Source organism: Musa acuminata, chromosome BXJ2-2, assembly GCF_036884655.1.
Source record: "Musa acuminata AAA Group cultivar baxijiao chromosome BXJ2-2, Cavendish_Baxijiao_AAA, whole genome shotgun sequence".
Lineage (NCBI taxonomy): Eukaryota > Viridiplantae > Streptophyta > Magnoliopsida > Zingiberales > Musaceae > Musa > Musa acuminata.
This window is the reverse complement of record NC_088339.1, coordinates 33,958,375-33,978,008: the sequence shown is the minus strand read 5'-3', so window position 1 is coordinate 33,978,008 and position 19,634 is coordinate 33,958,375. Positions and strand designations below refer to the sequence as shown.

General features: G+C 49.2%; 4 protein-coding genes across 4 annotated transcripts; 2 read left to right on the top strand and 2 right to left on the bottom strand.

The window, feature by feature from the left end:
- Window positions 1-4,171: 4,171 nt before the first annotated feature.
- LOC135606241 (probable transcription factor At3g04930) lies at window positions 4,172-5,815 on the bottom strand. Its single transcript, XM_065097195.1, has one exon. It carries the CDS (start codon window positions 5,616-5,618, stop codon window positions 4,365-4,367), a length of 1,254 nt encoding a protein of 417 aa, XP_064953267.1. The 5' UTR covers window positions 5,619-5,815; the 3' UTR covers window positions 4,172-4,364.
- Window positions 5,816-6,288: 473 nt separating this feature from the next.
- LOC135605081 (uncharacterized) lies at window positions 6,289-7,301 on the bottom strand. The gene is made up of 4 exons (XM_065094770.1): window positions 7,118-7,301; window positions 6,954-7,029; window positions 6,676-6,848; window positions 6,289-6,582 (listed from the first exon to the last, which is right to left on the bottom strand). The coding sequence occupies exons 1-4, from the start codon at window positions 7,228-7,230 to the stop codon at window positions 6,480-6,482; spliced, it is 465 nt and encodes a 154-aa protein (XP_064950842.1). The 5' UTR covers window positions 7,231-7,301; the 3' UTR covers window positions 6,289-6,479.
- A 2,314-nt stretch (window positions 7,302-9,615) lies between these two features.
- Window positions 9,616-10,817, top strand: LOC103976832 (uncharacterized). Its single transcript, XM_018822206.2, has 3 exons — window positions 9,616-9,798; window positions 9,871-10,019; window positions 10,090-10,817. Exons 2-3 carry the CDS (start codon window positions 9,939-9,941, stop codon window positions 10,591-10,593), a joined length of 585 nt encoding a protein of 194 aa, XP_018677751.1. The 5' UTR covers window positions 9,616-9,798; window positions 9,871-9,938; the 3' UTR covers window positions 10,594-10,817.
- A 3,782-nt stretch (window positions 10,818-14,599) lies between these two features.
- On the top strand, window positions 14,600-18,839 carry LOC135606240 (probable protein phosphatase 2C 78). The gene is made up of 5 exons (XM_065097194.1): window positions 14,600-15,711; window positions 15,821-16,188; window positions 17,808-18,044; window positions 18,138-18,425; window positions 18,489-18,839. Exons 1-5 carry the CDS (start codon window positions 15,450-15,452, stop codon window positions 18,507-18,509), a joined length of 1,176 nt encoding a protein of 391 aa, XP_064953266.1. The 5' UTR covers window positions 14,600-15,449; the 3' UTR covers window positions 18,510-18,839.
- Window positions 18,840-19,634: the final 795 nt, after the last annotated feature.

Below are 19,634 nucleotides of genomic sequence, written 5' to 3'. Positions count from 1 at the left end.
GAGGACAAGCAAGTTTGTCCCAACTTAACACATACATCATTACCAGAAGAACCCTTTGCCTCGTAAGACTTGCACATAATGTTACGGTAAGTAACTTTTTAAGTCGTAGCCTCGGGACCGACGCGGCTCGGTTTTGGGGTCCGGATGTCGGGGATCTCGGGCGACGTCCCTCGGGGTCTCCCTGCGGTCGGGCACCGTGGTTCGGGTCGGGAGGAAGCTCCTGGGAAGAGGCGACATCGTCTTCGTACCTGCACACAAGTCGGGTCGGGGTGCTTGACCCGACTCCTCCGACGATCGAGTCAGAGAAGGATGTGGAGGGGGTTTTTGGAGGAAGAGAAGTAGAGGTGCTTTCTAGTGCCTTTCTCTTCCCCCTTGTCCTCAGGACTCAGGGGTATTTATAGATGAGCTTGGGTGTTACCTGACGTGCCCGTTTGCAGGGCAGGACTGTACCTTCGGTGGCATCTGACATTGCCACTGGGGCTGCGTGAGAGGCCGAGCTGCTGCAGGGTATGGCGAGCCTCGGTCGATGTGCTCCTATGCCTCGACCGAGCGCACGAGGTCAAAGCTGAGGTGGTTGGCTGAGGGCTGGTGACGTCGGCAAATGTCGAGTCTGCGTCAGTGCTTGCCTCCTCGGGTAGTGTGTCTACCTGGCGTGCTGACGTGTCACATCGCCATTTTTACCCCTATCATATGCCCCCCCCCCGAAAGGAGCTATGCGTCGGTTTTTGCATGCGGGGAGCCCGATGCATGGCTTCTTACTTCAGGTGGGCTGTTCATGCGGATCTGAGGGGCACGACGCAGGCGGGCTGGCGGCGCGAACGTGTCTCGAGCAGTGCGAGGTCGAGGTGTGCAACTTAGTCAGGAAGCCGAGCAGGGTTGGACTCGGGGGCAATGGAGCCGATGAGGGCAGAGGGGCGCAGCGCAGGCGGGCTGGCCGAGCGGGTGTGTCTTAGGTGGCGTAAAGCCGAAGGGCCGGGGAGCACAACGTAGGCGGGGTGAACGTGCAGGTGTGGTCTCGGGAGGCGTCGAGCCGAGGGCCGAGGAGCACAACGCAGGCGGGGTGACCGCGCAGGTGTGATCTCGGGAGGCATCGAGCCGAGGGCCGAGGAGCACAACGCAGGCGGGGTGACCGCGCAGGTGTGGTCTCGGGAGGCGTCGAGCCGAGGGCCGAGGAGCACAACGCAGGCGGGGTGACTGCGCAGGTGTGGTCTCGGGTTTTATGGAGCCGGGGTACTGGCGGCACTGGTCTGTCTCGGGAGCATGGAGCCAAGGAGCACGACGCAGGCGGGGTGACCGCGCAGGCGTGGTCGCGAGGGTCATGCGATCGAGTAGCACGATCAGGCGGGCAGGACGCGAGGACGTGGACTTGGGCACCATGCGGCCGAGGTACACGACAGAGGCGGACAGGCCGCGCCGAGGTAGATCTCGGCAGTGATAGGCCGAGGTGCTCGGTGCGGGCAAGCTGCGACCGAGTGACATCGCTCAGAGGGGCAGGCCGCTCTGAGGGCAGAGTGTGGCCGAGGGGTTCGGCGCAGAGGGGCCGACCGCGCAAGCGCTTCTCAGGAAACATGGTGCCAAGGAGCACGACGCAGGCGGGCAGGCCGCGCAAGTCTGTCTCGGGAACATAGGGCCAAGGAACACGGCGCAGGCGGGGTGACCGCGCAGGTGTGGTCTCGGGATGGCGTAGAGCCGAGGGCCGAGGAGCACAACGCAGGCGGGGTGACCGCGCAGGTGTGATCTCGGGATGGCGTAGAGCCGAGGGCCGAGGAGCACAACGCAGGCGGGCAGACCGCGCAGGCGTGTTCGCGAGGGCCATGCGGTCGAGTAGCATGACGTGCGTCGGGCTGACCGCGCAGGCGTGGTCGCGAGGACCATGCGGCCGAATAGCACGACGCAGGTCGAGGGGGTAGGCTCGGGCCGAGAGAACTCGGGCGGGCAGACTGTGCAGATGTGAACTTGACGATGAAGGGCCGAGAAGCTCGGCGCAGGCAGGCTGCGACCGAGTGACACCACTCAGGTGGGCAAGCCGTTCCGAGGGGAGCTCCGCAGCATGTGGGCGAGTCGTGCGAATGCAAAAAGGAGTGGGGTTAGACTGAAGCTAACCGTGAGCCGAGAGGCGATCAGGCAAAATTGGAGCTTTCGCTTGGAAGAGACTGAGGGAGGGGCAAGATTCCTGGCACGAGGGTTACGCCGAATAGCAAACGCGGGCGCTTGACCGCTGCTACGGGGCCCGTCGCCCAGAGTCACTCCTCTTCCTTGCAGTCGCCCAAGCTTCCGCCTCGATGTACCGGTTGGCTCGCTGGAGCATATCTGGTACTGTGGTGGGGGGTCGCTCTACGAGGGACCAACAGAGTCTGGAAGGTCGCAAGCTTACTATGAACGCCTACACCAACAAAGAGGGGTGAGTATCCGGTAAGCTCCGGATTTGCGTGGTAAAGCGATCCACGAAGCATGAGAGGGGCTCGTCCTCTCTTTGTTTGAGTCCGAAGAGTAGTGCCGCGGAGGGCTTCGACCGGGCATGGGCTGCGAAGTGGAGCTCGAAGTCCTTGGCGAGTTGGCCGAAGGAAATGATTGTTCCAGTCTTCAGGCCGGCGTACCACGTGCGAGCTGGACCCCTGAGGGTTGTGGGAAACGCCCTGCACATTAAAGTGTCAGACGCTCCATGCAGCGCCAATTGGGCACGGAAAGCGGCGATATGATCTGCTGGGTCCGTGGCGTCGTCGTATGCGTCCAGAGAAGGGAGCTGGAAGTTCGTGGGAACGACGAGATCTCGTATCTCTGGTGCGAATGGAGATCCCTGGTGTGAGTCCACCCCAAGCTCTCCCTCTGAGTTGTGAAACTCCTACTCCAGTTCGTCGAGCCGCTGACTGAGAAGACATAGCTGGGCTCACAGGGAGTCTGTTGATTCCGAAGATAACACCTCGAGCTCCGGGTGGCCGCTCGGGTTTGTCCTTGCTGGACCCCCGGGTGGGGTCGGTCTGACCCGAGGAGAGGCGGAAGGCTCCAGAAGCATCATGTGGGCCCGAGCGGGCGGCTCTTGTTGTCGTAGCGGCTGAGTCATGAGCGGGGGTGTCGGTTGGGAGATGAGCGGGATGATGGTTTGCACCATATCCGTCAGAGCTCGGACTTGACGGGCGAGGTCGTGAAAGGCCTCGGATGACACCGGCAAGGGGACGCTCGGAGCGCCCTCGGGCGAAAGCGGATCCAGATTGTCGACTGAACGCCAGCCGCGTTCAGGGGTCGCGGGGAGGTCGTCAGGATCAACCTGAGGATCCCTCGACATTCGGGCCCTCCTTCTAGCGTCAATCTGTTACGGTAAGTAACTTTTTAAGCCGTGGCCTCGGGGCCGACGCGGCTCGGTTCTGGGGTCCGGATGTCGGGGATCTCGGACGACGTCCCTCGGGGTCTCCCTGCGGTCGGGCACCGTGGTTCGGGTCGGGAGGAAGCTCCTGGGAAGAGGCGACACCGTCTTCGTACCTGCACACAAGTCGGGTCGGGGTGCTTGACCCGACTCCTCCGACGATCGAGTCAGAGAAGGATGTGGAGGGGGTTTTTGGAGGAAGAGAAATAGAGGTGCTTTCTAGTGCCTTTCTCTTCCCCCTTGTCCTCAGGACTCAGGAGTATTTATAGATGAGCTTGGGTGTTACCTGACGTGCCCGTTTGCAGGGCAGGACTGTACCTTCGGTGGCGTCTGACATTGCCACTGGGGCTGCGTGGGAGGCCGAGCTGCTGCAGGGTATGACGAGCCTCGGTCGATGTGCTCCTGTGCCTCGACCGAGCGCACGAGGTCAAAGCTGAGGTGGTTGGCTGAGGGCTGGTGACGTCGGCAAATATCGAGTCTGCGTAAGTGCTTACCTCCTCGGGTAGTGTGTCTACCTGGCGTGTTCAAAGATGGAACACAAGTGACATGTTTTCACGGGATCTCAATAGGATGGATATACAGGCAGGTTACAAGAAAATATGACCTAATCACCCATAATAAATCAATATGAATTCAACAATGACTAACATATAGCCTCTAGGAAAACAAAGAGGCTGATACGTCCAATTCATCCTATAGATCATCCACCGAACAGCCACAACTTGGTTGCATTTTGTCCAACAACAGAGTTCTTGCAATTAAGCATTTCCATGTCTAGGAGAATTGTAGAACGTAAAGGTAAAGCAATCATTCATGCAAACAAAATTAGATTCTGCTGCAACCACAAAGACAAACATTTGATATTAAGACGCAAGAACTACATGAACTACGGATACGACGATGTACAAACTCGTAAAGCAACGCATAAATAAACGGTACTGGAAGCTAATAACACATCCTAGCAGAGGAGAATCCAAATTAGTTGTCTTTCCCTGCAGACTGTTCAATTCTGGATGGTTTTCTCGAGAACCAACCTCAAGCGCCTGCCCAAGACGTCCAGCTCGGTGACCCGCTGCTCCCGCCATCTCTGCTCCAGGTCACTCCTACCAGCGGCACCGGACGAAGCAGAGCCGCCTGGGAAAACGAGCCCCTGCCCTGCCACGGTCACCTTGAACTCGTTGAGGCACGCATCAAACACATCCAAGATGGTTTTCGCCAACAGATGCCTTGGCACATCGATGCCAGGAGCAACCTCATCCCTACCCACCCCCGACAGAGGCTTCTCCTCTTTCTCCACCTTCACCTTCTTTTCTTCGTTTTCCAGTACAGGATGAAGTGCGTTCACGGAGGTGCCCGCACCGATGCAGGCCACCTTTTCGTCGGTAGGAGGAGGAAGAGCAAGAAGGGGTGGAGGAGGTGTTAGGGTGGAGATAGGTGCGGGAGGAGGAGGAGGAGGAGGGGCGGGAAAGGGAGGCGGGTTGTCGGGGCGGGCCTGGCCAGTGGGGGCCCGCGGGTTGGGGCGGCGGCGCTTGTTGCCGCCACTGCCGGGGGCGAGGGCGTCGGGGGCCGAAAAGGGGGACGAGGCGGCGTAGGAGGGGTGCCAGAGGCGGGTGCAGAGGTGGAGGACGTCGCGGTCGTGGGGGGCGAGGCGGGCGGGGTCCTGGCCGCGGGCGATGCGGGAGGACATGACGCGGAACTTCTTGCGGAGGCGGCGGAGCTTCTCGGAGAGCTGCGACCGGGTGTAAGGCTGGGGCATGGACTCGGAGAAGCGGTCGAAGAAAAGGTTGAGGTCGCGAGGGAAAACCAGGCCCTGCGACCAGCAGCCCAGGAGGCCCTGGAGGAACCGGATCTCGTCCGACTCCGACCACACGCGCTGGAACCGGAAGGGAGGGGCCGCGGCAGCCGAAGCCCCGCCGGCTCGCACGTCGATCGGGGCGGCTGATCCGGCGGCCGCTGCGGCGCCGTAGTCGTCGTCGCCATCATCGTAGTCATCGTCCTCGTCGAAGCCCTGGTCAGCGGCGAGGGGTGGATCCGAGGAGGAGGAGGAAGGGGCGGGAACGAGGAGGGGGTCGGGGGACGAGAGGTGGGGCTGTGCCTGTTCTTGGGAGTGTGGGTGGGGAGTCTTTTTGCGCTTGATGGGGAGCTTGGACGGGGGAGGAGCGGCGGCAGCAGCAGCAGCAACCGCAGCAGCGACAGGGGAAGCCGTGGACGATTCGATTTGGGCGAGGGGAATTGGGGTCTGGGTGGGCGCGGCCATGGAGGATGGATTTAGGGCTCGATCGATCGCGTCCTTCCTCTCGTGGTCGGTGCAGTGGGGTCGATTCGGGGCTTGGGATCGAGGCTGGGAAGGCGGGGGGGGGGGGAGAGGAGATGGGTTGGGGTTGGATTCCCCCAATTCCCAGGAGCCGAGACGGGACGGTCGATCGAGCAATGAGTGCGGCTTCGAGCTGGAAGAAGAGCGAGGGTTAGGGTTATGTGATCTGGTGCAGGCGACCGCGGAGGCCCGCGTCGTTTATGGGCTCTGTTTGCGACCCGGTCAGCACAAGGTTAGGATGGAGGCTCCCTCGATCTCGTGCGTGCCATTGATCACGGTCGATCATGGGACCCCACACCAACCCCATCCCTGAGTGACCCAGAAGATGTGGGGCCTCACACAGCTCTGCTCATTACACTCTGTGTTGCCTGGCTCGTACGACACATGCTCATCGGATCCGATCCGACCAGAATTTGGATTCGGATATCCGAGATTTAAAGCCCGACTCAGATAGACCGTTTAAAACTATCAGACCATCGGGTTCGGGTCGCGATCCAAACATCTTACCTGATCCGAGAAGAGATTTGCTCCAATGTTGCAGTCGTTTAGACTCACGGCAAACTCGTCGATCTCCATCTCAAATATCGTGCTGCGAAATGCGTGATTGGAGAGATATTTCTAAAATTAAATTATTTTTTATTAAATACGGAACCAAAGTTGACCCCAATAGGGTGTTGACCGACATGGTCAATGCACAAGACAGAATACATGGCCAGCGCGTAGGAATGAACAGCATGTAAAGATCAACATAGATAAAGATGAAAGAAGAAGAAGAAGGTTGTATCATGTGCTAACAGCAAAGCTTCAAAAAGACGATCGAGACTGCATGTTGACATCGAAGATAAGGCTCATCGCGAAGGCCGCCGTGAGGATTATAAGCCCGAACAAGGCCAGGAAGTTGATTCCCCTGCAAGCGACAACACGCGATCACCTTGTTGTGTTGGATAGAAACGAGGGAGGGAGGAGTCGACAACGGGGGGTGGCGAGAGAGAAGTAGTACCCGATCCTGAGGCGGTTCTCCGGGACGCCGGAGGCATAGCCCTTGAAGTAGAAGAAGCGGGCGACGGTGTAGACGGCGCCGAGCCCCGCGGCGATGATGGGGAGCTGCAGGCCGCCTACAAGCAGCGTGGCGAAGAACACCGGCATCATCTCCAGCGAGTTCTGATGCCCCCTCTGCCACCACCATTAAAACACAGTAAGAGAGAGAGAGAGAGAGAGAGAGAGAGAGAGAGAGAGAGAGAGAGAGAAGTTCGTCGAGAAGAGGAGGGAGAGTGAGACCTGGACGCAATTGAAGAGCTTGGCGTCCTTGTTCTCGGACTTGATGGCGTAGAGGGTGGGGTAGAACACCTTGTACCTTGAGACCGTCATGGAAGAGAGCATATCAGGAGAGAACAGAGGACGAACGCAAGGAAGAAGAAGAGATCGCCTGAGCAGAGAAGTACTTCTTGCGGGCCTTGCCGACTTGGAAGGACATCCAGAAGTTGAGGAAGATGTAGGAGAGCAGCACCAGCACCACGTAGCCGTACTCCTTCGGGATCCCCAAGGCAGCCGCCATGTCTCTCGTCCTGCTCTCCTCTCTCTCTCTCTCTCTCTCTCTCTCTCTCTCTCTCTCGGTGAGCTTCGCGATGAAGCTGCTGTGCGTCATGTAATCTTTATCTTAAGCTTTCGGGGGGTAGCGTGGGGTTTGGTGACGTTTGACCTGGAAATTGCACGGACATTGAGGAGCCGGGACTTGGTCCACCAGTGGCAGAGATGGTGGGGTCACCCGCGCCGGATGTGACACGCGTGATTACACGACTTGGGTGCGGCTTTGGGGTAACGTTTGACAGGGTGATTACAAGACGAAAGATGACTTCTTGCATGACGCACGAGCCCGACACCTACAGATCAGCAATAGCATCAGCGACAGTATTCAACCGATGCGGTGAATGAGTCCATTTAAATTTTGCATAAAAGTATATTTTAAACAATACATTTTATAGGCAAAGAAAATATATCTTTCGATAACATGAGTAAAATTATAGTAAATTAAATATGTCAGACGTCTTTTCGTCATAAACCGAATTCAAAAAATTAAAATTGTGTGTAAAACTTTGCTATATATATATAACACCAGTAGTTGATCATACGAGTTGATCCTATCCAACATATCATTTAATTTTTATTTTAATGATGTCAAAAAGGCATAGATCGGCAATTAGCAAAGCGTGCGTCGCTTTCTCCATCAGGCCATCTCGAGTCCCAAACATAGGAGACCACATCGAGTAGTCTCGCCTCGGAGACGACACGAACGAGAGAGGGAGCAATGCATGCACCCACTTGACGCCCTTGCTATCATTACACAGGCTGACGTACTCCTCCAGAGCTTTGGCTTCTAAACCACCACCAAGCATGCGCTTATATTTAATGATGTCTTTGCCTCGTTAACTATATTACTACTGCCATTGCTTTTTTGCTTCCTTGTAATGAGCAATTCTGGGAACTGCTTCGGGGCACTGTATCTTGTAAGTCCTGCAATCGTATTGGCACCTTTCAGGTCGATATACTTAGGTCATACGAGTTGATCCTGTGCACAAAAGAGATAACAAGTCAATGTCAAAGATTCAGCAGCTACAAATTTCAATTGCTATTCAAATTGACACGGTGAATACTGATGTAGATCATTTGTTCAAGAAAATATTAGAAATCCAGAATTCATCCCACAGAGAGTCCCAATAATCTGCCTAAGACCCTTTCTATCTCGTAAATAAATAATCATCGACAATCTCGAACTACAAAGCATGGAATGTGAATGGAGGACAGTGATGAAGATGGCCCAACCAGAGGTATAAACTCCATAGAATACGAGTATGAATGATTCAGAAAAGGTACCTTTCCCTGCTCCTTGTTCCATGACGAGCAAACCGATTAGCAGAAGCCATCATGAGAAACCAAAGGGCTCCCTTTTATCTCTCTCTCTCTCTCTCTCTCTCTCTCTCTTTGTGCTTTCCACGAGCTCAACGGAACCAGTCATCTGCATCATTATCAGCTCAATTAACGATGGATCGATGAGGCCGCCTCGCCTCCTTGAAACACGAACCAAAAGGAAGCAGAGTGGTGGAGCCACAGAGATGAGCTCATGAGCTGCTGCTGCTTTTGAGAAGCCCCATGGAGGCGGGGCCATGGGGCCGTACGCCTGCGCCTCCTCGCCCCGGCAGCGCGTGCTCGGCCATGTCCACCCCTTTGAGCTCCGGTAGCACTCACGCACACACGGCGCCGGCCTCACCATGTGCGCCACTGACGCCCACAACCACAGGCACTCCTCCCGTGGCGGTTTGCTTGCCCTCTGCAGCGCTTCCGCCTTTGTCAGTGCATTGGGAGGACAGCGACAAGCCTTCCCTCCTCCCGAACAAACGGATTGGCTCCACGGTGTTGTTGCCATTAACCAACAGCGCATGCATGCTTTAGCTTTCGGTGTTGCTTCCCCTGTAGGTTACTGCCTCTGCATGGACCCATTTCCTTGTGTTTTGATCGATCATGCACATCATCAGAGATAAATGTACAATCGGTGGCTTTCCATCAACATGGCTCGTCCAAAAGAGAGAAGCCATGAGTACCGGTGACAGAAAGCAGATCAGCTCATGGATGGCAGATTGACCACAACCGAGTCTCCACCTTTTGACACCATCAAAGTCATGCAGACATGACTTGTGCACCTCTCGCATTGTAGCACAAACTCGGTCACAACACCGGTCGTCAACATGCATCTTTAATTATGCCATGGATGGTTTGGCCATTCTGGATGATGTTGATTTTGAGGAGGAGCACTGCATCACTCTGCAATACAGCATATAATAAGTAGGCCTTCTTAGTTTTCTCCTGTGCTATGTAGGCATTGTCCGGGGCATCTTTTCCCTCATGCACCTGAACCGCAAAGGCCATGGCAGTGGGATTTGTTTGGCATGCCTGCGGAGCCTACTAAAATATTCTGCCCACAGAAGCTTAAATACTTCATGCCTCACCACACACTGGGAAGAAGAAGACTGTTTCTTTCTCCCAAGGAACGTCACTGTGGGCCGGAGGAGTTGGCAGAAGAGTAGCAGCAGAGTCCCTCATCGATGCACCTGCCGTGTCCTCATCACAGGTCAGTGTCCGTCCTCATCGTCTCCGCTTGCCTATGCAGAATTTTGAGCCGATACACATCTGATGTCGATAGGTTCTGAGCAAAACCCAAGTGCATCGTCATTCTGGTAAACCAAACGGTCAAACCCAATCACGCCCCTGATGGAGAGGTTTCTGAGGAAGTACGACAAGGAGTGCATGAAGATGATGATGCTGAAGCATGAAGAGACCTTCAGGCAACAGGTAGGCTCCCCTCACCTTCAGCAACTAAACCACAAGCGCGCACGTCTAAATCTGCCTCTACCATCATCAGGTCCATGAACTCCATCGCTTGTATAGAGTTCAGAAGCTTCTGATGAGAGGCATCAACACCGAGCAAAGGTTAGGCGGCTGCACTCAGCTTCACCTCGGCGATGGCAGCAGCACTGCAGCGGATTCATGTCTTCCGAGCACCAGCCGCCGGCGGCGGCGGCGGCGTTGCCGGGTGCTCAATCTTGAACTTCCAGCAGACGAGTACATAGAAAGAGGTGAAGCAGATGCAACGGTGGAGGTCGAACAGGAGGACGACATAGAGCTGGCGCTGACCATAGGAAGCGGCTGGAGGAATTGGGAGGAGACTTACGATTCCGGAGCGAGCTTCTCGTCGTCGTCCACCGGGTCTGGGGAGTTGAAGACGAGCGGACATGGATGGGAACTGCGGCAGGTGGAAGATGTAAGCTTCAGCTACGGCAATGGGTTTGAACTGGAAGCGCTGCGAGCGAGCAGGCTAAAGCAGCCGCCATGGCACTTGCAGTGTTCGAGTCTTAGGATGACTTGATGTGAGCTTCTTTGGACTGTGCTTAGCGCTGAATGATGATCAGTTGTGATGCATAAAAGATTCAAAGAGTACAATAATTTCTGATATGAGAATAATGATAAGACTATCACATCGATGTGTCAGATGATCGATACCTCGATGTCAATATTGTATGACCGACGTCTCCAAAGCTATCAAAGCCAACACCTCATATGAAAGTTTGATAGATTAGTATGATTTGATACAGTGACAACATTATCATGCATTTGAAATTCTAAATTAAGTAACCAATAATATGATATTTTATATTATCATATATATCATCATATCATTATTCCACCTGTTTTTGTCTCTGATTTAATAAAAAAAATAAAATCGAAATTATGTCTAAAATTAAAATATAATTTAATTGGGGTGAGGGTTCTGTTTCATATATATATATATATATATATATATATATATATATATATATATATATATATATATATATATATATATATATATATATATATTACCCTCTCTCGAATCTTCTCGATCCTTTATTTCATCGAACGGGGGATTCTTCGTGTATTCTCGGGAGAGGGAGACAGCAGTCTCCATCTTCGTCCCGAGAAAGAACACCGCCAAGAGCAGGTCCCGAGGGTTGGATCCACTGGCGTCGCCCTCGATTCATCGTCGATCCCTGGCTTGTTTATTGATGGGTTTTGAGTCGAGAGCCGCCATCCAACAAGGGAGCCGTGGCCATCAGGTTCTTATCCTCCTTCCTCTGCTCGTATTGCTCTTGGTTAGACTTGTTCATGGTTTTCATGATAGATCAGGAAGGTGTTTCTTGATCTATTTTTACAAATAGATTTTCGTTGAGCATCGATCATTAGTTCCGCATGGCTTCGATCATGTTCCATCAAATTGAGACACATTATAGGATGGATCAATGATCCTGGTTCATCTGTTTACTTATGATGAGGTTTGGACGGTTAAGGTTAGGGTATGACCGGATTAGGGTTTTTTTGGTTTGCTTCATATGTAATAGCCGGGTGTTATTATCTGATCTTCTTTTACATGTAATTTTAGTTTGGTGTTGATCATTATTTTTATATGGTAGTATTCTGCGAGCACAGTGCGATGGCTGCCGATTTTGCCATTGTATAATCCACTAAACAATTATGAAATGTTCGTAGCCTATGATTTCTATGTGATGATCTAATTCACATGGGCCTCACTTTTCTAGATAAGCTTGCGGGTGCACATGAACACATGTAGTTTCTCTGTCTGTATCTTCGAAATGTATGATGATACTACGGAAAGTTATTTTTAGAAGAGGCCAAGAACATTATACTATTACAACAAGAAATCCATTGGGCAATCCGAGAATCCTAAGCCAACCACAATGAAAATCTTAACTGTCCAAATCCTTCAATGCATGGGCAGACCTAACCAAGATCTATTTGATCCATCATTCATAAATGAGTCAAACAAAGATCCAATCAATTAATGAGTTGTGCCGATGAAACCAGAGATAGAAAGTTGAACGAAGGTGGAGAAGCTGGATATTTGATGGAGGCCATTGTCGGGGTTTGTTCGTTGTCCACATTCTTCTTGACTTTATCCTCGAATTGGGCATGATGCCTTATGTGAAAACAATCTCAGTAAAGCTGCATATACAAGACATTGTATCAATGGAAGCCTTGTGTGTAATCATCCTTTTTTGGGATATTTTGGGCTTGGAAGTTCTTTCATATATGCATTTACAGAGTTGGAGTTCGTTAACGTGGATGCATTCTGTTTGAAGGTCAAGTGATGTGATCGGTCCCAATGATATCAATCATATTGTCTGAGCTAAAATGGTTTCTCTCTAAATGGTTTCTCTAAGATGAATCATAGCCTTTAGCTAAAATGGTTTCTCTAAGATGACACAGTATGGTTGTCTGCTTTGGGTCGATTTTTACTTTCTAAGAAAGTCTACATTCACATTAATGAATATGTAGTACAGTATAGTTGTTTGTTTTGGATCGATTGTTAGTAGAAATCTGAATTTACATAGACAAAGATATAGTCAGCCATGGTCTTGCCCTCGTGTGGTTTAACATTCTATCTACATCAGTATGCGGCATTACATCAATTTTGACATATAGCTGCAATCCTTTTTAACAAAATATTCTGCTATAGAGCGAAAAAGTATGCTGAAACTTCAGATTGGTGCAATGTTATTATCATATTTTTCAGTGATTATTTAGGCAGCTGAGATGTTGTGTTGTAGACATTGTATGTCTTAGTTTCTGAATCATATCGTCGACTCTTTTGACAAGGTAAAATAGCCAATACGGTTCATGATGACTTTTTAGAGTTTGGCGGTCATCAATGCCCATCTATCTAAATGCTTCACTTGAAACTTGGGGAAAAGCATCATTGTCCTCTCTAGCACAATCGGAAATGGACAAAGCTTTACCAAAATTAGAACTATGTTATTGCCTTGTTACTAACTTAAATTTGGTTAGTTACTAAACAATATCTCCACATAGAATTAGACTGGTAAAAACATATATTACACTTGATCTTATTAGATATCATCAACCATGTTGGTCATGCCTATTAGTTTAGCATTCATGATTGGCATGTCTGAACGACAAATGTACTTTTTGTTCTTACATGAACTTGTGAAACGAGTGCGTAAATGTTAGGTTTGGAAATTTCAATATTGTTAATTGCACTTTTTATTTTTTCCACGAAGACTGCAAACTGTCATGTTTGTACTTTACTTCATATCCGTTCATTCACACAAATGTTTCCTTGGGAGTGTGTATGCATAACACTATGCACTTATGATGGTTGTGAGATGAGTTCACACAAGAAACAAGAAAAAAGCTCGGGTATTTGTTGGATGGTCCATCACCGATGTGACAGAAGGTACACATATTAAATGCTGCATACAACTAACTATGTCTTGTATCGACCTGATAGTATGACTCTTTCCATATCGTAAATAATATTTATTGCTCAAATGTCTATTGCGTTGGCAGCGATATCGCTGGCGAACAAGATGTTCTTGGCATGTCAACAACGTCTCCACCACCCTCAGCCGCTCCCTACTTCCGAAGAACAATTTCCCATCAACAAAAAAAAAAAAAGTGTATGTTCCTCTTCCTTTTACTCTCGTTAATTCGCTAATCGTTTTGTGCTTGAGGTCTGTCTCTAGTATCGTATCCTTCTCTTCAACCTACTTTATCCATTGGCCCTATATGTTGCCTACACGCCGGTCCCCTCTTAGGCTTGACTCCTCGTCGACACAATCGCATGCCACTACAGAAAAGGTTGTGCCTCAATGCGGGTGGGGTCAGAAGGATTTGGGTGCATCGGCTGCACCCACGGGGTGGGTGGTGGGCCAAATCTGATGTTGATGCGCCAGAGCAAAGGTTCGGTTATGAGGAGGGTCCATCTTTCCATAACCCAAGAACCGAGTCTTTCGTACCCCGACTTAACTCGCGATGCAATTCCCTAAAGAGCTAGTGAAGTCCGGAGCGGAATTCATTCTTGGGTTAGAATTTCCGAACATGAGCCGGAAATCATAAAAAGTCCTCTTTTTCAATCCGCCGGTGGATAGTTTGGCAGACATAGACCACCACATCAATCTGTCCCACTCTGGAATCTTCCATCAGAAATCGTTACTTTCCCTAAGCCGAAACGTTCCGAGGTTGACCACAACTGTGCATTGATGAGGGGTGTTATTATAGCGGGCCGGCCATTCACAAAATATAGAGTCAACACACTGAGTCAGTCAAATCAGGCGGGCTACATGTGCACTGGTTTTAGTGCAAGTTCATGATAAGCAACTGAGCCGGGGAAATAAAGTAGCTGACGGGTATGTTGTTGTTGTTGTTGTTTTTTATTTATTTATTTATTTATAGCGTTTTCCATATAAATTAAGGCGGAGAATTGAAGCAGGCGGTCATCTTTTGGTACCTGTGCATGTCCGTGTTTGTTGATTAATTTATTCGTCTACAATAATATTAATTTTCCTTATTTCGGATGCTCTTTTGAGGCATGTTCCTACTGGATGGATAGATAAAAAAAAGGAGGAAAGCACAAGAATCCTGTCCTTATTAAAACTTAAAAAGAGAAAGTCAACGAAATAAGTAATCTGTTTTTGCCATTTAAACTTGAATCAGTGAGTATTGACAGGACTCAGCATTTCACCAAGTCGTAGCTTGTCACTTCAAACATACGTAGAAGAGGTTCAAAGAGGAATCCATAAAACGAATGGCATAAATACGAAGCAATCGGCAATGCTGAAATCTGGCCCTAGTATATATATACAAGTCTTCTGTTGACTCGCACGTTCTTGTTTTGTTCTAATCTCTCGAGTGAGTCCAACTGACTGCAGGGTGCAGGAATCCCATGTCTCCTCGTCGTCGTCGTCGTCTTCTTCTTCTCCGGAATTGATAACACAGTGTTCCTTGTAAGCAACACGTCAGTGATCATCTCAGCCGCAGCACCAATAAGCGAGCGCACTACAGATGTAAAAGGGGGAAGGAGAGAGAAGAAAGAGATGGAGTCGCATCTTGCTTCCACTTGGCTTCCTCAACGCGTTCTCCACGCCAACTTTCTTCGCTTTCAGCGTCAAATACCTCTCTCCCTCTTTTCAACCTCTCCCCGCAGTCGCTTCCACTATCTCTGCGTTCCAAGACTCCGAACCGAAGCAAAGCAAACACGTCGGAAGACTTCGGTCCCGTCTACTATCCTGCGCGGAAGCGAAGAAAGGTCCCGGCTTTGGTGATCTCGGAAATCGTTTTAGCTACCAGCGCTTGCTGCGGCGAAAAACGATTCCAGCTTGATAGCAGGCGTAGCATCGGGAGTATCGAGGTCGTGCGTCGCCGGTGGTGATGCTGCGCTCGTGCTTGAGGCCGCTGGAGCGGTGCTTGGGGAGGAGGATCAGTGGCGCCGACGGGCTGCTGTGGGACGTGGACCTCAAGCCTCACACCTCCGGCGAGTTCTCCATCGCCGTCGTCCAGGCCAACAGTTCCCTCGAGGACCAGGGCCAGGTGGTCAACTCCCCTTTCGCCACCTTCGTCGGCGTCTACGACGGCCACGGCGGACCCGAGGCGTCTCGCTTCGTCAGCAACCGCCTGCTCCCCTATGTCCAAAGTAACTTCCTCTTCCCTCCTTTTTATCGATTCCTTCATCAAATTCGATCTTGTAAGGGTCAATCTGATCAAAGTTTGACCTTTTTGTTTTCCCTCTTCGAACCGAGCAGGTTTCGCTTCCGAGGAAGGGGGCTTGTCGGTGGAGGTGATCAAGAAGGCGTTCGACGCGACCGAGAAGGATTTCTTGCATCTGGTGAAGCGGTCGTGGCTGTTGCGGCCGCAGATTGCGTCAGTGGGGTCGTGCTGCCTCGTCGGGGCGATCGCTGGCGACGCGCTCTACGTGGCCAATCTGGGGGACTCCAGGGCTGTACTCGGCCGCCGGGGCTTGGATGGGAGGGGCGCGGTGGCCCAGCGGCTGTCGACCGACCACAATGTCTCCGTGGAGGAAGTCAGGAAGGAGGTCGCTGAGCTGCATCCTGATGACAAGCAAATCGTCGTCCACACCCGTGGCGCCTGGCGGATAAAAGGGATCATTCAGGTCAGTAGATGCTGCCCATGGTTAATAGTCACTGTTTTGATTGCCTCAGTCGCTTCAGTCCAATTAAAAGAAGAGCATTAATTCGATCCATGATAAGCATCTCAGCTGAAATTTGTTATTTTCTGCCTCTTCTGGCCCTCCTCCCTTCTGCTTAACAATTTCAGTAGCTGTGGCCGAGTGTCTGCACATTGGTTATCATCTCCGTTCTTCTCCAGAGAAGGTTTTCTTTTATGTTGTGCATGTACACCTCTTGATCATGGTCGTCTGGAATCAATAACCACTATCGTCATATGAAAGAAGACTTGAACAGTATAGTTGCTTGGTCCTATGGGCGAGATTTTTATGAATTCACCTTGTGCCATCAATCCGTAACCTCAGTGCAATTTCTTTTCATTATTCCCATAATTGATGGTCTTGTGATTCAAACTTTTATTTGCAATGTTCGAGTGGACCATAGTCTGATAATATGTCCATATTATATATGCATCTGATGTAGAGTAAATTTTTCTAAATTATGATATGGGCCCCACACATCCGGACTACAAGAGACCACGTCTCTCCAGAAAATCTTATGGAGTGATTAAGTCAACCTAAATAGCATTTCCTGAGGATTAATTACCTACAGGGTATTTGTGTGAGCTTTCATCATGTGTTGATATAGAATCGATGAATACCAGGATCCTAAAAAGCTCATCGATTGTTTGTGGGATTGGAGATGCATTTTGATGAATACCAGGGTATTTGTGTGAGCTTTCATCAGAGTGCCGGTCTTGTTGCTAATGCATCAAATAATTTTTGTCCTCTTCTGTCAGAAGAATACCTTGAGCCAAACTATTAGGCTTGGTAGCAACTTGGCAGTGCCTTGGTAATTATCAATATGTGATGCCAAAATTATGCTCTTGTGGCAAAGGTTCATGAGTTACCAAACATATTTGTACCAAGAAATGCTAGATTTCTCTTTTGTTCTTTTATATTGTAAAGCACTAGTCTCAAATTAAACAAATGTTTTCAAATATAATAATTTCTCCGGATGTAAATTTAGTTGTCCCTTTTATACAAAAGATCGATTGTTTGTTTTTTTTCCCCTCCTTTTCTTTTTATTTATGAGTTGGATTAATGTTCTTCAGCATGTGAATTTCATCTCCTTGTTTTAGGTGAATTTTAAAATTCCCTATGTCTGTGAAGGATTGATCCGACTGATCGCAGGCACATTGTTTATAACTTTTAAATTTGTTTTCTCTGGTCACACATCCTTGTTGGTTTTCTAATACATTTTGTACTCTATTTCAAGTCGTTAATTAACTTATTTTGAGAATGCAAGTTAATAAAAACTAATTGGTAGGCAGAACTGTTGCTTTTGGGGCCTATGTCCATTTTTCGGTAAAGCAGTGTATCGCTGTCGCAGCAATACATACTGATGGCACATTTAACATCAAATGAAGCAAATAAGACTATGATCAGCTTTTGAGAATATGTGAACATGTACTTTGATATTTTAATATACCATTGTGAAAAATGTTGTAGTTTTATAATATTCCTGGCAAGATTTATTTATTATGAATTATGAAGTCATCATTGTTAAATATGGAGTGACTTTTGTTTTTTCTTCTGCATGTTAGGTCTCAAGGTCTATTGGTGACATCTACCTAAAGAAACCCGAGTTCAGTAGGGATCCATTGTTCCAGCAGCTTGTTTCTCCTCTGCCATTGAAGAGGCCCGTCATAACTGCAGAGCCATCCATACGAGTCCATAAGCTTAAGCCGCATGACTTATTTTTGATATTTGCATCAGACGGACTCTGGGAGCAATTAAGTGATGAAGCTGCCGTCGATATAGTATTCAAGAACCCAAGAGCAGTAAGCTCCTTGAATTCTATCTAGCATGCTTTCTAACAGCTCTTCATTTCTTTTGGTGTAAAAGCAAGGTGTTCTTCCTTGAAACTCATGCAGGGAATAGCAAAACGATTGGTCAGAGCCGCTCTTAATGAGGCTGCAAGGAAGAAGGAAACAAGATATGACGATATAAAACAGATTGGAAAGGGAATAAGGCGTCACTTTCATGATGACATCACTGTGATAGTGGTCTATCTTGATCAGCACCGCCAAGGTGGTCATTCCGGATTCAATAGTAGCAATCATGACTGCACTAGTGCACCCGTTGACATTTTTTCCTTCAATACCGATGGAGCAGAAGACCCTCTTGGGCCAGTTGAATCGATGCAAAGTGCAGATCTTCTGGTATGAGTACATTATGCGTAACATATATATCGTGTGTTCCATAAGCTTATGATCTAACATTAGTTGCAGAAGATGGGATTTTAAATAAAGGACATCTCTGTGTTCCATGAGCCTATGATCTAACATTAGTTGCAGAAGATGGGTTTTCGAATAACGGCTGACGAAGATGATGCACATGGTAAAGATCGCAAAGGCTTAGGGTTTTTGACACAAGGCCGCCGCCAGGATTAATGTGCACGATGTTATTCTTGGAACCCACCCCGATCGCCTAGTGAGTTAGTTAAAAGGAGTAATCTGTAGATTTTTTTGGTGTGCATAAGTGTTTTCTTGTTCTCGTCACCATCATCTTCTCAAGATATTGTAGACATGTTTCATTCTTAAATTATTTATTCCGAACATGGTAGTTATCATCAACTGATGCAAAATGCTTGTGTTGTATGCAATTTAAGACTCACCTCTACTGCAATTGCAAGTGCTCAGTCTTTGTTAGGGGTGTGCCATATTCATGTTGAATCAGTTTTAATCTTGATCTTACCATACCATAGCATTTGCAGTATCGATGGGGCAGGCTATGTTACTTTTGTTTGATTTTAGAATTTGATGAATGCGAGGAAAAACAAAACTCGAATAAAAAAATAATTGGATTAGTGCTTCAGCTTCCTCATATGATTTGTTGAGTTGTTCCTTCCGTGGAAGGTAATGAGCAAGTGAGGTAAGACTCTCCTCCCCATTTACTGAGTTTTAAACCTACTTTACATCAATTAAAGTTGATACTGCCAGTAGAAACTGTAAGGCCACAAAGAAAGCACAGTAAGAAGTCTCGTATGCAAAACAAGTGATGTTTGTTCCTTATCGTCATGCTTGGCATGGGAGACCCAACCAAACAAACCAAAGAGGAGCAGCAGCAGCAGCAGCCATGAACGAGGAGGTGGTCACAACTTGCTCGACAATAACAACATTAATGGTTCCCCACACCCATCATCTTTACTTCTCCCTTTCTTCAAGGGGGGTAATAATATCTGCAAGAGGGCGGTGAACACTACTAAATTCTCATTCACTGTGTCTTCTCCTCTTTGTTCCCAGAGGACACCCTCCCCACCAGAGAAACAGGTTAGACATTCAATGAGAGAGTGCTTCTCAGTCAGAACCATAACCTGGAGGGAGTCCCTCCAAACACGATAGATACAGAGGTGCAGATATAGAGATATG